Raw genomic sequence first — 16033 nt, 5'->3', positions numbered from 1 at the left:
ATATAAAGAGTATCGGAAATGATGAACTAGAAAATGAAAAAATATCTTGGCCGTCATGATCTAGAAGCCATCAGTGATTTGCCTCATTCAGGGTTTGAAGTAAGCTTACTCATACTTCAAAATACAGTCAAACCTCTCTGAAACGACCCCTCACGGTTCCCAGGCATAGGGTCGTAATAGAGGGGGGGTCGTAATAGATGTTTTCTGAAATTTTCAGTTCATTTCAGCCCCTCCCCCCCCCTCCCAAACCGCTACACGCTAAGAAACCAGCCGTACAATAGCTGTCACTCACAATGCTAGACGGCTTTGCTTTAAACCCACTTCAACCTTCATGACAAGTCCGTCGCCCTACAGGCCACCTCTAAAGAAAATATGTCAAAAGACAGTTTATTTTTACTGGTTAGTTTACATGTACGTTTTCTGCTTGCCATAGTTAAATACACTAGAACCCCGATGTCACGAACCCCGGATTTAACGAAGCAGTGATTTTACGAATACATTCTCGGGAACCGTCAAAAAATTGGACATTTTGAACAAAATGTGAAAATCAGAAAAGAAAAGAAAAAAACGAAATGAAAGATCATTAAAATCTGTTAATTTTAACACACAGCGTATTTTTGTGTCGGCTTTAATACCTCCAATAATGTTAATGTAAGAATAACAAAAAAATAATGGGACATTTCCTTTAAAAATATGGCAGCTGTAGGTTCTGCAACGCGAGTGGGCGCACACGAAGCTCGCCCGGCTGGCTGGCGGCAGCGGCTTCATGACGCATAAGCTCACCCCTCCCTCCCCTCGTTCACATTCTTCAAGGCTAACTCATCCGTACTCGTCCGGCCAGGCTGGCGGTAGCGGCGGTTTTTTTTTCTTCTTTTTTACGCTGAGGAGGGACGTGGAAAATATAATTGCTTGAGCTGTCAAAATAAACATCGCTGCGGCAGTTAAAAACAAGTCGGCACTCGGCAAGAGAAACGCAGTAACACGCTACTCACCACAAGAAACTTATTTTCTGTCCGATTTTCTTCAGATTTTTGGCAATTTTTTCAGGGTTCCTCGAAATCGGGTTGTAATAGAGAGGTGGTCGCAATAAATGGGGTCGCAACAAAAAGGTTTTACTGTATTAAAAGTTTTAAGGCACTGTTAAGAGAATCCTCCCCTTGGGTATTGAATTATATTCAATAACCTTTTGATGACCGAGCAAGAATAACAAACCCATAACTCATATTTTTAGTTTAGCGCTTAAGAATAAAAGTTTCTGCAATTGAACTTCTTTATAGCCGTATGATAAGACAAGGTGATGACGTCATCAGAGGGCAACAAAAAGTAGTGTAACGAAAAAGGTGTAACGTTGAGAGCACTATGTAAGTGTAATGATCAAGAAGAGTGTGGAGTAATTGCTTTGCTGTTTGGCTCCATGCTTGTTCCACTTGCTCTTCTAAGGTTACAACAAAACAAGTGGGTGTGAAATGCTTGTGGCTGCGGATACGTCAAGCAGCAGCCATTAGTGAGCTGACAGAGAACTACAATCATTCTGTTAAATTTCTAGCACACAGAGCAACCATGCATTCATGAGTTTTTTTTTATAAGAACCAGAACCAAAAAGAAAGTTTCTTAATGTTAAATCAAGCTGGAAACAAACTGACCAATAAAACTCGGAACCTCACAACACTACATTTAATTTATTTTCTCTGATTCTGTGTGGAAATATCAATTAGTTACCATATTAGGCCCCTGCAAATGGGTTTGCATCTATAATTTTGGGCATAAAAATGTAATATTTTCACTCTAAGGGTCACCCTTGAATGTGGGTCACACCAGTAGAATATAAGTAAAGTCTTTTTGGTCCGTGTGTCAGCTTATTGCCGTGTAAGAAATACAGCACTGATGTTGATCCTTCGTCTCTCCGCTCTCCATCCTTTATGACCCTTGTATATATGTGTATGTATGTATATATATATATATATATATATATATGTGTGTGTGTGTGTGTGTGTGTGTGTGTATTTTTTCTCTTCAAGCATGCCCTTTACAGCAGCTTTGTCATGGAACGTTGCAAAAGGTTACGGAAATCTCTCACCAGAAACAACGTTTAGACACAGTTGTGACACAAAAAACCTGTCGAAATAGACGTGGTGATAGTGTACGGCGGCGCCAGTTCACAGACATTTATGACGAGAGAAGGGAGGGAGAACCATAAACACTGCTTCATGGCCACATGCACTCAAACACACATGCTTGCACACCCCTCTCTTTCTTACCCTCTTGCCGAACATGGTAGACGGCCACGTCACTTGCCGGCAACTGGGTAGCCTCCCGACAGGTGGCAGACGCAGCAGAAGGGCACAGTTCATTATGCTTTTCACACACTGCTGAGATATTTTAATTAAACTATTTATACTTACTCGTAATATTTTTTTTAAAAAACCAACACAGGCCCATTATTTAATAGCTTTGAATAGTATTTAATAGTTTTTTTTTACCACACAGTGCACTGTTAATTTTTTTAAACCCCAAATGAAAAACTCACATAACTTTGCACTACATGAAATGAATTGTGCCAGGATGAAAGTCATCATCACAACCAAGAATTCAGCATGATTGTTAAATTAAAATTGTGATAATTTAAGAACTGGTGAGTTATTTTGTTGCAAGTTTGGCCACACAGTAAAACAGTTTTGTTGCTGTTTTGTTGCTGTTCTGTTGCAATTATCAAAACTTAAGTGGCTTGTTGTAGGGTGTGTGTAGGCAGATGCTAGGCATATAGGATTTAATACCTAATTGAGTTTTATGTGCTACATGCCAACATTGTATTTTGTGTACTACGCAGATTTTAAAAGGTGTCACGTGGTACACAGAACGGGCCATCTCCGAGATCTCTTTGGGTGGTTTGCTGGTGCTTGTGGTTATAAGAACCATACAGTACAACATGCTGAAGATGAGAGTAAGTCATTGACTGGTTCTTCTTTCATACTTTTAAGCTTTACAATCACTGAGCTGGATGTTTGACGGACTTGACTTAATGGCCGTGTGGTGTCCCCAGGATAAGTACCTGCACACCAACTGCCTCGCCGCGCTGGCCAACATGTCCGGCCAGTTCCGCAATCTGCACCCGTACGTGAGCCAGCGGCTGGTCAGCCTGTTCGAGACGCTGGCTCGCAAGCATGCCCGCCTGGCCGGCCAGATCCACCAGCAGACGGGAGACCAGGTGGCCATCGACCTCGACGACACAGAGTCCCAGTCCAACCTTGTGAGTGGCCGGGAAGGGTGCGCAATGTTCAGGCTCATTTTGTTTTTACTCTGCTCTATAAAGTTTTCACTTGAGCTGTGTGTTATGACATGATTTTAATTTTTAAACTTTATAGTAGTAGGTAAGTTTTGAAATAACCTGAATTCTTATTTCTTTCTATTTTCCCCTTTAAAGTTGTCATTCTAGTTGATGCTGCCAAGTATTAGTTTAAGATGTTCCATAATTATACTGATTAGCGTCCAGTTACAGAATGGAATGTTGCTTATTATGGAAACCGAGAAACCTAATGACATGACGCACTTCCCTTTGCTCTCGGAACTGTCGCGGGACTCGCTCAGAACTCCCATAGAGGCCGGTATCGCTGCTTAAGTAGTCGTGCGTCGTCCTTCCAAAACCTATGAGAGCGGCTGTGACGAGTCGCGTCATCCTGGGCCGACCCGACGCCAGAACAGTCCGGAAGGGCTGCGTCCATTCTCGCTACTCCGTGCAGCGGCCCGCAGGATTCCCTAGGTTGCTCAGCGATAGATAACAGCGCCAAGGGAGTACAATGTGCTGGGAGTGGAGGTGTGGGTTGGAGGGTAGCGACAACCCTTGTATTCTGGCCTGGCACGTGTGGTAGGCCTTACGTCAGTGGACCACTCGTGACACTGCGTATGACGCCTGTGGCTTGGCAGGGCCGCCAGCCAGCTCTGTACCTGGCGTGTGTTGCTGCCAGGTCTGCGTTCATAATTTCCATAATTTCATTCAGAAAGAAAGTGAGATTGGTTTTTAGAATCGGAATCAAAGAGATGTGGAGTTGACGCATACCTAATCATTATTGGAGAAAAAAATACAGGAAAATTCTTTTTATTAGCATTTCTATTAGTAATGGGCGATGGCTCGATATCCAAAAACCCGATACCGATACCGATTCCGATATTTCCAAATTTAGCGATGTAATACCCGATACCTGATATTCCGATAATAGGCCTATCTCATTTCTAACACTGATTCTATAAAATTGTGGTTCTGGAGTATTGTTAGAGACAATAATGAAAAATGTTAAATATTAATAAAACATGTGAATGTATATTATTTTTATTAATTGTAAAATATTGTAAATTCACATTAAATGAAAGCTAATAATGAAATTATCATAATGGCCTAGGTAATAAGCTCTCTAAATTCAAGGTCTTAAAAAATTAAATTGTTTTTCAAGGCCAGATAAAGCAATATTCTGGTGTAGGTATTACCTACAGTATGCAAAAAAACATATTGTAACTACAAGGAAACAAATTTCAGATTTTTGTGGAGAAATGTTGTGAAATCTTGTAGCTGTCCGGTATTAGTCTCTAGTGTATTTGCTTATAAATTATAATGTATGAATCACAAGTCACTGCATGTACTTAGTCCAGTGTCTCAACTGTAATCTACGAAAAATACCGTCCGAAAAACATCAAACTTTTGTAACCTTTGTAAAATTTCATCACGCTAAACGACACGCTAGAAAGGAAGGTCTTCAAGTAGCAAATTTTGTGACCATTGTTCAAGTGTATCACTCCATTTATTGGTGCGAAAACACGTTAAAAATATGTGAAGGTCACGTAAGTCACGAAAAAGTCACGGAATTGAACACATGGTCACGGATAAGTCACGAAAGTGGCCATATGGGTCACATATTTTTTCGTAATAGAAATAATAATTTCCAGTCTACAACTACAGGTGCTTGTTTTGTATTTTTTTCTTTTATCATACGTTAAAGCTTGTTTTTATATTAAAATTTTCATTCTTTTTTCAACTTTTCAGCGAAAACTAACCTACTTTATGTAAACAAATACCGTAATCAAAGAATGTAAACATCAAATATGTTTCGTCATGCAAGTGTCTCGCTTTACGCGGCATGATGGGTAATGTATCGTTTTGTTGACAAAATGGCGCCGTGAACGTGTTATACGTGATGGCTATGCAGTTATTCAGTAACTTTTTTATCCTTGCAGTAAAAGGATATACGATGTAATGTATTGGTTAATTGAAATTTTCTGCGTAAAAGATTACCAATAAAAATTATCAAGTGTTTCTGTAAGATTTAGAAGTATTTTCTGGACGTGTGTTTACAAAAATTGTGTTTTCAACATTTTTATATTGTTTTTATTAGCATTGGGTGTTTGCATGTGAAGTTTTAATAGTTCAAAAAGCTGTGTTAGAGTATTCAGCTTACCTATAGCACGCACGCCTCAGCAAGACGGAAGGAAGGCCTAAGAAGGAAACATAACAAACAGGATGAGGTGTTAAATGCAAGAAAAAGAGCTGCACATAAAATCAAATTACTCAAAATGAAAAAGGAAAATTTGCTTGAAGAGAAAAAAAAGAAGAATTATTAGAAATTGAGAATGAATTTTAAAAAACTCAAGAAAAGCGTATAAACTGTTTTTAGTGTCTGTAAATAGCCTAATATAGAATATTTAGGTTAGATGATAGTGCATAACCTTGAAAAAATTTTGTGTACTCTATTTCAAAAGAGTCTAATGCATAATATATATTAAAATTTTCGGTCATAAAAAATTTTTTTAAAGGTCCCAAAAAGTCAATGATTTTTCCTTTTGGAACTTGGTAGACACCCTGGAAAAGTAATTTCATTACAACTTTGAAACGTACTGCAGAGTTTATAAAACCACACATCTTTATTTATGTTGTTGGCAATGCACTCAATATAGCCAACATAATACCTTTGCTGCAACTTGCCCTACTTAAACACGTTTCATATTTTAGCTTTTGTAAAACTTACGTAACGTCTTTGTATAGAACAGCTGTTGGCGACCATGAAACAACACGGAAAGAAAATGCCTGTTATATCAAGCAGCAACTTTATTCTTCTTCATGTTTACTTGCGGCTACACCGCTTATTAAATTAATTAAATATTGTAATTACTGTATTTTCGTTTATGTTTTCAATTTATATATACTTAGTGGACTTCGAAAATTCATCAAGCGAAAACATTTTGCGAATATCTGAAACTAATAAATATGCTCTAATGACTGGGATTTGTGTACACATGGAAGAATTGTACCGTCGGGATGCATTGCAGTATCAGAAAGAAGAAATCGGCTTGAAATTGTTCCAGTGGAAAATATGCTTGGAATTACTAGGTAATATGGTGACGTGAAGATAAATTACGCCCACGGAAAATAAGCTTGGAATTACTGTTAAGGTTATGTGATAAGTATTATTGGCGAGAGCAAACATAGGTTATCAAAACATCACAAGTATTTACCGATGTCCGATATTGAAAAATGTGCCGATATTACCAATCTCCGATATAGAATATCAAATATCGGGCATTCATTAATTTCTATGCATGCAAGTAAAATAGGTAATAAAATTGAAAGAAAAAAATTCTCTGAAATACAAATGATTCAATAAATTTTCCAAAATTTTTTTGTACTAATGTTATTCTCTTTGCAGTGTACAGATTAGTTTTTGTAAGTAGCTCTAATTGAAGCTCAACCATGTTTTATTCACTAATATTAGAGCTTGGCACATGGCTGGGTCTCTATGTATAGTCTGCTTCATGTAACTTGTCTAAAATTTGACAGTTTTCAAAAGTAGTACCAATGGTATACTTTTGCTACTGATTTGTCAAACAGTGTTAGTAAACCACTTAATGTGTTTATTTGCAAGTGACAAATGGGTATCACTGTAACTCTTTTAAAAACTTGTCAAATTTGAGTCAGTTTACCCAAAAGCGGAGACTGCCCATACAGATTAGCTTGGCAATGCCCAGATCTTCCATTTACGTTACTCCGTGCGATCACATTAAATTCAATCTTACTGTTTGCCATTTGTTATGCTTCCGTAGTTGTGGAAGCGACAGACGGGCGGTGAAACGTAAATATCCGTTTCCGTTTTTATGTTTCCGCGTCGTCGCGGGACAAGCCTTAAGCTTAAGGTTGATGAAGGTCATTCGCGTGAGATTTCCAGGAGCGGAGGTCACTGAAGAATTGGCGACAAGCGTAGCTGGTGACGTGGTGTCGGGAGCTGACGGTGCAGACCGCTGTGGCAGGTGACGGACCTCGCGGTGCTGGAGGAGGTGCTGCGCATGGTGCTGGAGATAATCAACTCCTGCCTGTCCCACCAGCTGGCGCACAACCCCAACCTCATCTACACCCTGCTCTACAAGAAGCACGTCTTCGCGCCGTTCAAGGCCCACCCTTCCTTCCAGGACATAGTGCAGAACATTGATGTGGTGAGTCCTCGCCTCGGCTCGAAGCCAGGCTCCGCCAGCTATCAGTACTGTTTTGTAATACTCCACCAAAATAGTGTATTTGTATGCTGCATTTGTGCTAAATAATAATTTTTTTAATAAATCTGTCTAAAAAAGATACATTCAGAACAATAAAATTAAATTTCCAAGTGATTTACTGTGTTTTCTCGCATTATTGTCGCACATTTTATTCTAAAATCAAGTTTGAAAAGTAGGGGTGCGACAATTATGCTTATGCAGGAAAAAAATTTTTGCAAGGTAAAGTTATTCATAAAAACTAAACCTGTTTATAGAAAGTACGTTTATTTAAAAAAAAATAGTTGGAGTAAACAAGAGCACGCCAAACAATTTATATTAATAATTCATTAAACAAAAACCTTTCTTCAACTTTAAGTTAGTGCTGGGTCGAACGTTCGAATTTCGAACCGAACCCGAACTTTAGGGTTAGGTTCGGTTCGGTTCGGATAAAATTTCATAACAAATGTTCAGTTTGAGTTCAGTTCGAAATACTGACAAAGAGTTCGTATTCGGTTCGAAATTGAACGTAATTAACGAACTTTAAAGCGAACCCACACAAAAAATATCTTACATCCACAATTCGTATTTGTTTGGTAAAACAGAAGGTGAACTACTGTTGCCAACATCGGTCACATAATGATTACGGTTAAAATTGATTATTTATCGATAGTTGTAAGCAGAAAAAAAAATGGCGTCGTCTGTCATTTTTGCATGTAAAGATTTCATGCGGATGTCATAGATTTCCTTACAAAAATATTGTGTTGTTACGTTTTCATTGTGTACCTACAGGTAAGTGCATTTTTAAGTAGCTTCCCACAGTAAAATTATGTTTCTTTATATTAACTAGAGCTGTGCCGATCTGGATCGGCAGGTACCGATATTGCCAATATTTTTGTGTATCGGATCGTATTCAGGATCCACCAAAACGAGAAAAATAATTGCTGATACTTTTTTTTTTGTCCAGATAGTATTTACCACGTTTCCATGTCGGGTTTAAAATGTTTCGGGTATCTAATTTAGTTTGTGTACAATACTCGTTTCCATGCATTATTTTGATCCAATTGAAAACGACTTCGATTCGCTCTATATTTGCATGTTATGAGGGTCGCGACATTGGCTCACGGGAAATAAATAAAGACGTAATTAAATAAACACAAACAGGTGATTTGTCATTCTGCTCTATTCGGAAATACTTCCCCTACGAAAATAGAATGGATAAACGAAAAGTCTTGATATTTCTTGGCTGCATGGCAATTATTGTTGGGTGTATTTCATTTATTAGGAAAGTGGGCGCAATAAAGAACTGCACAACAAAGGGAGCGCAACATTTTCGTACATCAATTATGTGTGCAAAACTTGCATTATTTCAACATAAGGTAAATATGTATTTGAGCGGCTGGTCAGAAAGAAAAGTCTAAAAAATCTGAAAATAACTTCATTCTATTCTCTAAAACGTCCAACTACTGTATTTCAGAGTTCGGTTCGAGTTTGATGAATTGGACTAGTGTTCAGTTCGAATTCGGTTCGTGATGATGAATGTTAAAGGTTCGGTTCAAGTTCGGATTCGGAGAAACTGTTATTCAATATGTTCGAGTTCGGTTCGAGAGATATAAATGGGTTCGACCCAGCACTACTTTAAATAGAAAAACAAAATCTGTGACACGAACGCAGGCGACTTCAATCTGTGACGTGAACTAACGCGTAACTACCGTCGTAGTATACACATACCACATAATTAGAGCTGGGCCGATACCACTTTTCACCGATTCCACCGATAGCGATTCTTATGGGCCGATACTGCCGATACTCAATGCCGATACTAACCAAAGAAATGTTTGTGTTATGAAAGGATATTTTACTTTTAAAGTATTTTTTTTAATTTCATATTATAATGACAGAGTACCATAAAACGGTCAAAACACTTACTAACATGCATCTTACAATAATAATAAAACACACACAAATACTTTATTTTCAGCCCACATGTTTAAGCATTGCCCCACCTCGTGATATTTTTACATGGCAGAAAGTGCATGTAGCCTTGGTATCTTAATTTGATTGAAGAGTGAAGTATTTCCAAACTTCACTTCTCTTCCCAGCCATATCATCATTCATCACTCTCAGAAAAATCTTTAAAATATCACTTTAACAATTCAAGCTAACTTAAATACTAAATGTAAACAAACACAACAACATAACATCAGCAAAGCCATAGATATATAAATAACATGGAGATGGGGCAAGCTAGACTTTCTTCAGCAACTGTTTCTATGATCACGAGTGCTGTAAACGTGATCACAAGTGCAATTTACTTTATCGCGAGAACTGGTAAACGTAACGTGAGGCTGTGTTTGCTCCACAGTTGGCAATGAATATTTTTTTATTTATTTATTCAGTTTGTGTTCAGTGGATCCCATATGGAGTTAAGGACTCCGGGATATAGAACAAGTCAAGTCAATTTTATACAGATAATACATATATACATACATACTGCATAAATACAATTATTAAACATTATAAAGTACATTGGTACATAAGAAATGGTATAAACTCAAGTTTAGGACATTTACAGTATGCACGTCTGTATGGTTCTCGGGCTCCATTGTATTTTTAAAACAATCATCACGACCGGTTTTCTTTCAAACAGTAGAGCTGTGGGAAGGAAACTTAGGGTAATAGTGCATAAATTACAAAACTAGGCAATTATTTTAAAAATTAGTTTTGACTTACAAAAAAACTAGTTGCGTGAAATACTATTCCTTAGTGATTTTTTTCTAACAAAAACAATATAACACAGTTTAAGAACTTGGACTGAGGTATCGGCGCGAAGTATCGGCAAATATTTTACAGATGCTGCCGATGCCGATACTCTGACTATCGGCCGATACTTAAGAATCGGAATCGGCATCGGCCCAGCCCTACACGAAATAGTAGTTAACTCGGCACTCGACAGAGAGTGCATGTTGCATCCAATCGGCGAGATATCGATATTCGACTACGTGCGCGCGCTCTATACGGGAAGCAACATAACCAAACATGAATGATGCCAATTAGTGCTGGCTACATGTTTATAAGTGGTACACCGTTTCGACGCAGACAATCAGTTAAAGGAAATAACGTTTAAAAATGTCTTTGAAAGAAAATTTACACTTCGGACAACTTTGTGTTTCCGTTAATTAAATTATTAGATTTCTACTTTAAAATACATTGTTTTATACAGAATAGAAACCTACACCGGTTCACCATGGTTACGCAGACGATCAGATAAAGGAAATACATAACGTTTAAAAACGTCTTTAAAAGAAAATTTACACGTCAGACAACTTCGCATTTCCGTTAATTAATATAAGTGGTAATGTTTGAATAAATATTAGATTTCTACTTTAAAATACATCGTTTTATACGGAAAAGATACCTACACAAAGTGCTCGGCATCTAATAGCGAGACCAAAAACATCATGCAACGTTTACGCGAGAAGTTTTTTCATCCCAATTTTGACGGCCTAAAATAAAGGTGCAGCGATTATGCGAGTGCGACGATTATGCGATAAAAGAGGGTGTGTACTTTGGTACAATTTTTGTCCGGCAATTAATGACATTCCTTAAATTTAAAACATTAAAATATAATTTTTGTTTTGTGATTTGAATTAAGTTTCGGTTAACTTAGTTCCACGATATAACTTTCTTTTTGGTGCTATTATGGTGTATTAATTTGTATTTTGGTGTTATGTGGTGTATTGACTTGTTTTTCAGTGCTATCGCAATTCACCATAATTATAATCTAGCCCCTAACTGAGTTGGAACACCAAATATTCTGTGTGAGAGTATTCACACTCTATTGTCAGAGCACTGTTTGCTGTCAGAGTTTGCATGTTGAACTGTAGTGCTGGCCTGCAGGTGTGACGATGATCTATTGTCCTTGGTTTAATTTAAGGTATAATGATATCTCTGAACTTAAATATTATGAGTCATACAATTTTAGATTCCATTTCTTCTCATAGATGTAAACTTATCAGACTACCTTAAATTACTTACTATGGTGTTTACAGGTCACGAAGCCCAAAGTCATGAGAAGGTATTGAAAATGAAAGGCTTGTCACAAAATTCCCGAAAGGAACAGTGACGGTGCTGGAAGTCATGAAAATTTAATATTCAGTAGTGTTTTTTTTTATGCCTCCCTTCAGTTCATAGTTGCACATTAAAAAAATATGGTTGGAGAAAGACTATTTAAATCATGTGGAAATTATCTTTAAAAAAGGTGTTTTGCTCTCTAACCTTAAAATCAGCATGGACCTGCGAATAGTAGTTTTTAATGTACATATATTTATATATGTATGTATGTTTTATGTTGCTCATTATATATGAAAATGATATTGTAATATAAACAATAAATCAGATAATTTAATTAAAAGGTAGACACCATGCTTAAGCATCTTGTATTGGTTGCGATGAACAGGTGATTCAGTTCTTCTCGAGGAAACTGGACCAGGTGCAGAAGGACCTGAGCGTCAGCGAAGTCCTCTCTACGATCCAGCAGGGAGCACTTCAGTGGCCGCCCGACAGGCTCAAGGTGCGTTGAACATCTGCTCACGTGTGCAGTGTGCGCTAAGCACATTCCTGATAAGGCAGCGGATACTGTCTGTGAAAACTGTTACCTAATTTTTCTTGGTGAGATCTCGCAGGAGATCACACAGTTGTGCCAGAGGGTTTTCTAGGGGAATCGCATAAAGCAGGTAACAAAGACCCTTGAGCAGAAAATTATCAGGAACTTAAAATAGCTGTAAATTCCATCAATTTCACCAAAAAAAAGTTAAATTTTTAAAAAAGTGGCTTTGTTCATGAGATGTTGATATAAGCTCATATTTACATTTTATACTAGTGATGGGATTTTCGATACTTCGATACCTCGATACCTTAGATACTTGACGGTATCGCAAAGTATCGAGTATCGAAACTGTAAGTTCGATACATTTTTTCGATACATTTGTATTGAATTAAGTTTTCAGTCGCCATCGTACAAAATACAACTACAGTGGAACCTCGATGATACGTTCCCATTTCATACATTTTCCCGTGTCATGCGCCGATTAATTTTGGTCCCGCCGAAAGTACTACTATAATTACAATGGTTTACTTTCCCGGAACATACACTTATAAAATCATTAATTTCCCGTTTCATACGTTTTTACAAAGCGGAAAAGTCCTAAAATTCACAAATTTTTGTGTTATATATATTCCTTCTGATAAATTACGTTTTAATTAATGCTTTTATTTTGAAAAATGTTCATTGTTTACCTTTGCAAACGTAATAAAATAACTTTATCACACCATAGATATGGATAGTATCTGGAAGACTGCACTTCGCTAGTAGCATCTATGGCCAGCACCAAGCGAGACTAGTGGCGCAAACTAGCAATGATTATAAAAATGGTGCACACGCTTTACCAAGGCACGGATCTCATATTTTGTGCATTCATTAATCTTTGAACTGAATATACCCGTTTGTTAATGTTTCCTTACGATCGGATTGTTTTGTATTTTACGTTTCTCAAGTTAAAATTTTATTGAAAATCGTTCTGTTGCATAAAGTTGTATGTAAAATGAAACAAACGAGCAAAAATTTCTGATTTTCTATTTACAATAGCCTAATTTTTTTATTTCTAATTTAGGCTTGGTAACTTTTCCCCCCCTCCAAGAAAGGACTTCAAACATTTTGTAAGGCCTCTGTTTCTCATGTCAGCTTTACTTGATTATGGACTGTATTTTACATTTCTGGTGGTTTTTTTATATGTATATATAATGATGAATTCATATCTTTCATTAATATAATGCAATTATTTACACATTATGTATTTAAGTTTAATCTGACATAATGCTGGTATGATAGATTGAATTCATATAGTTTAAAACTAATTTATGTTATTTGTAATAATTGTTACTTAATGGGAAAATATTTTTCCCTGGAGTATCGAAAGTATCGAAGTATCGAAAGTATCGAACTGAAAAAACAATACAGAATCGAGTATCGAAAGTGTGGTATCGTCCCACCTCTATTTTATACCCTAGTTATTTATCCTTGATAGTCAATCAGAATGGCCACAGACTGGGAAAACTGGGAAAAGTCAGGGAATTTGAAACTAGTCGGGGAAAACCTGGAAAAATTGGGAATTTTTGACGTGACAATGTCTAATAAATCAATGAACGCCGGCACACACACTAAAAAGTGTCCCGTTACCCACATTGTTCCATTACGCTGTGTCCCATTATGCACCTTGTCCCGTTACACTGTGTCCCGTTACGCTCATTGTACGCTTGCGACACATCTCTCTTCCACTCGACTGTTTATAAAGTGAAGTGAAAAGTTAATGTGGTTTTCATTGCTCATTACAACAAAAATTTCTGTAATAAAGGTTAATTATTCTTGCATTTTAAAAATCTTATTACTAGTATAACTTCAAGTATTTATTCTTTTATTATTAAAATAAAAATGATTCAATTTTATTCATAAAGTATGCAATCATTTCATCAATGTTTTGTTATGATGTCACGTTAAACTATCATTCCTAAACCGACTTTACAGACAACCAATTTTTTAAATGTGTGTTTAAAACATGGTGCACGGCTTATTCAAAATATGACAAAACTGCAAGGCAATGCTGTGTAGCAAAATTTCTTTCAAGCTCCAATGTTGGTTAACCTGCTGTTGGTTAAATGACAACATACATCTTGCATGTAGTTGGAAAGTGCATATACTTGTTAAAAAAGATGTTGCGCAGTGATTACCGAGTATGCAGTTGTGATATTCTAAGGTGGCTGAAACCCCCTAAAATAATGAAAATTGATAAGGAAATGGGAAATCATGTTATGGGAAGAAAGTCAGCATATATGTGACTGGAAGGAAAAAATAAGATTGTGGCTAAACTTTAAATGGCGCTTCACTAGAGTAAACAAAACATCTTTGGTTGGCACGGTACTCATTTTTCATTCATGAACATTTTTTTTTTTCCTTTCTTCAAGGTAAACTTATTATTCACAGTTAATCCATAAATAAAATATTTTCTGCCTAATATATGTAGAGATGTTTATGTACAATTTACTTCAAGAATTTTGATGGAAGTATTGAAACTTTTAATAGTATTCTTGAGACAAGTATGTAGTGTGAAAAAAAAAAAAACTGGCAGATGTCTACCACTGCACTGAGAATGCTATTTTATTTTACAGCAAACCTTTAAGGCATGTTATAATTTTGAATGATTATGCTAGTCTGGAATAAAAAAAAGTAATACATAGTTTAAATATAATTCTAGGTCTAATGTAATACAAGTTTCGTGTGAGGCTTATTATAATCATATATATTTTTGGTTATGGTCTAAATATCAGGGGTGTGATGCTTATTTAAGTAATTCTAAAGGATAGCCACTTTTCTGTATTAATATTAATTATGAACTCCAAATAGAATTTCTTTTTACTTTTTGACATGTTTTACAATCATTTTTTAAGAGGGTGTTGTGATACAGGTGAAGAGGTTAGGTTACATATTAGATATTACAAATATTGTGGTGTGAAAATTGTGTTTGGTTAGCTACATTAAAAATCCTGAGATATTGTTTGAAAAATTGGTTGGGAATTACTAATATAATGTAGCTAACTGAAACTAACCAAACATCTTTACTATAGTTATAGTTATAGTAATAGCATCTAATTTAAAAGTAAACCTACAGTAAGCATACTGTAGACTGTACTAACCTAAACAACGATTGACCCTATTAAATGTTTTTAATGAAGCTAACCTAATAACTAACAATCCATTCTCACAATTTTACTCTTGGTTAATGTATCTAACATAATCACTCTTTAAAATGGTCAATTACTGGTAAACTACTTGTAGTAATACAATGCCCTCTTAGAGAATAATTGGAACACATGTCTGGAAGTAAAAAAAAAAAAAGAAACAGGAATTTTTATTATAATTTTTGCTGAAAATTTGCTCTGCTTTAGAATTACTGCCTCATATTTTGGTAATTTAATTGTCTGCTACAATTAATTTGGGTTACTTACATAATATCATAATGTTTTGGACATGGATAATAAACAACTAGAAATACATATCACATTTGTATTGCCCTACATTGAATAAAATTAAGTTCACTCTTTGTTTACTCATTTGTTTGTTGAATACTTGCAGTTTGAAAAAAGAATGCTGATTAATTTTTAAAAGTGAAGTAGTGTAACAGTGCAAAAGAAGGGTCAGGGAAAACCTGGAAAAGTCGGGGAATTTCATTTGAGGTTTTGTGTGGCCATCCTGTCAATTAATTTTGCATGCTAGATACTGGTGTATGTAATGAAACATACGAATATCTAAATAATAGTTTGTTTTCAAGTCAAAAATAGTCTGTGTTTTCCTGTTTTCATATTACCACATAATTTTCCGAATGCCATTTCTCAAGAGAGTAGTGAAAAATACTTTTATTACTTGTATTTGTGTTTTGTTTGAAATGCTTTCAATTGTTTTTTTTTAATATAGTGC

The 16033-nt window shown here is 36.1% G+C and overlaps 1 protein-coding gene across 1 annotated transcript in view; it reads left to right on the top strand.

Moving 5' to 3' along the window:
• Positions 1–16033, top strand: part of LOC134528166 (dymeclin) — a 31599-nt gene that overhangs the window by 15161 nt on the left and 405 nt on the right. The window contains exons 11-14 of the mRNA XM_063361538.1: positions 2828–2941; positions 3041–3247; positions 7288–7470; positions 11963–12076. Of these exons, the coding sequence (XP_063217608.1) occupies positions 2828–2941; positions 3041–3247; positions 7288–7470; positions 11963–12076 (618 nt within the window). The remainder of the gene's footprint in view (positions 1–2827; positions 2942–3040; positions 3248–7287; positions 7471–11962; positions 12077–16033) is intronic.

This window comes from Bacillus rossius, chromosome 1 (assembly GCF_032445375.1).
Source record: "Bacillus rossius redtenbacheri isolate Brsri chromosome 1, Brsri_v3, whole genome shotgun sequence".
In the NCBI taxonomy this organism is placed as follows: Eukaryota; Metazoa; Arthropoda; class Insecta; order Phasmatodea; family Bacillidae; genus Bacillus; species Bacillus rossius.
This window is presented reverse-complemented; position numbering and strand designations above follow the sequence as displayed.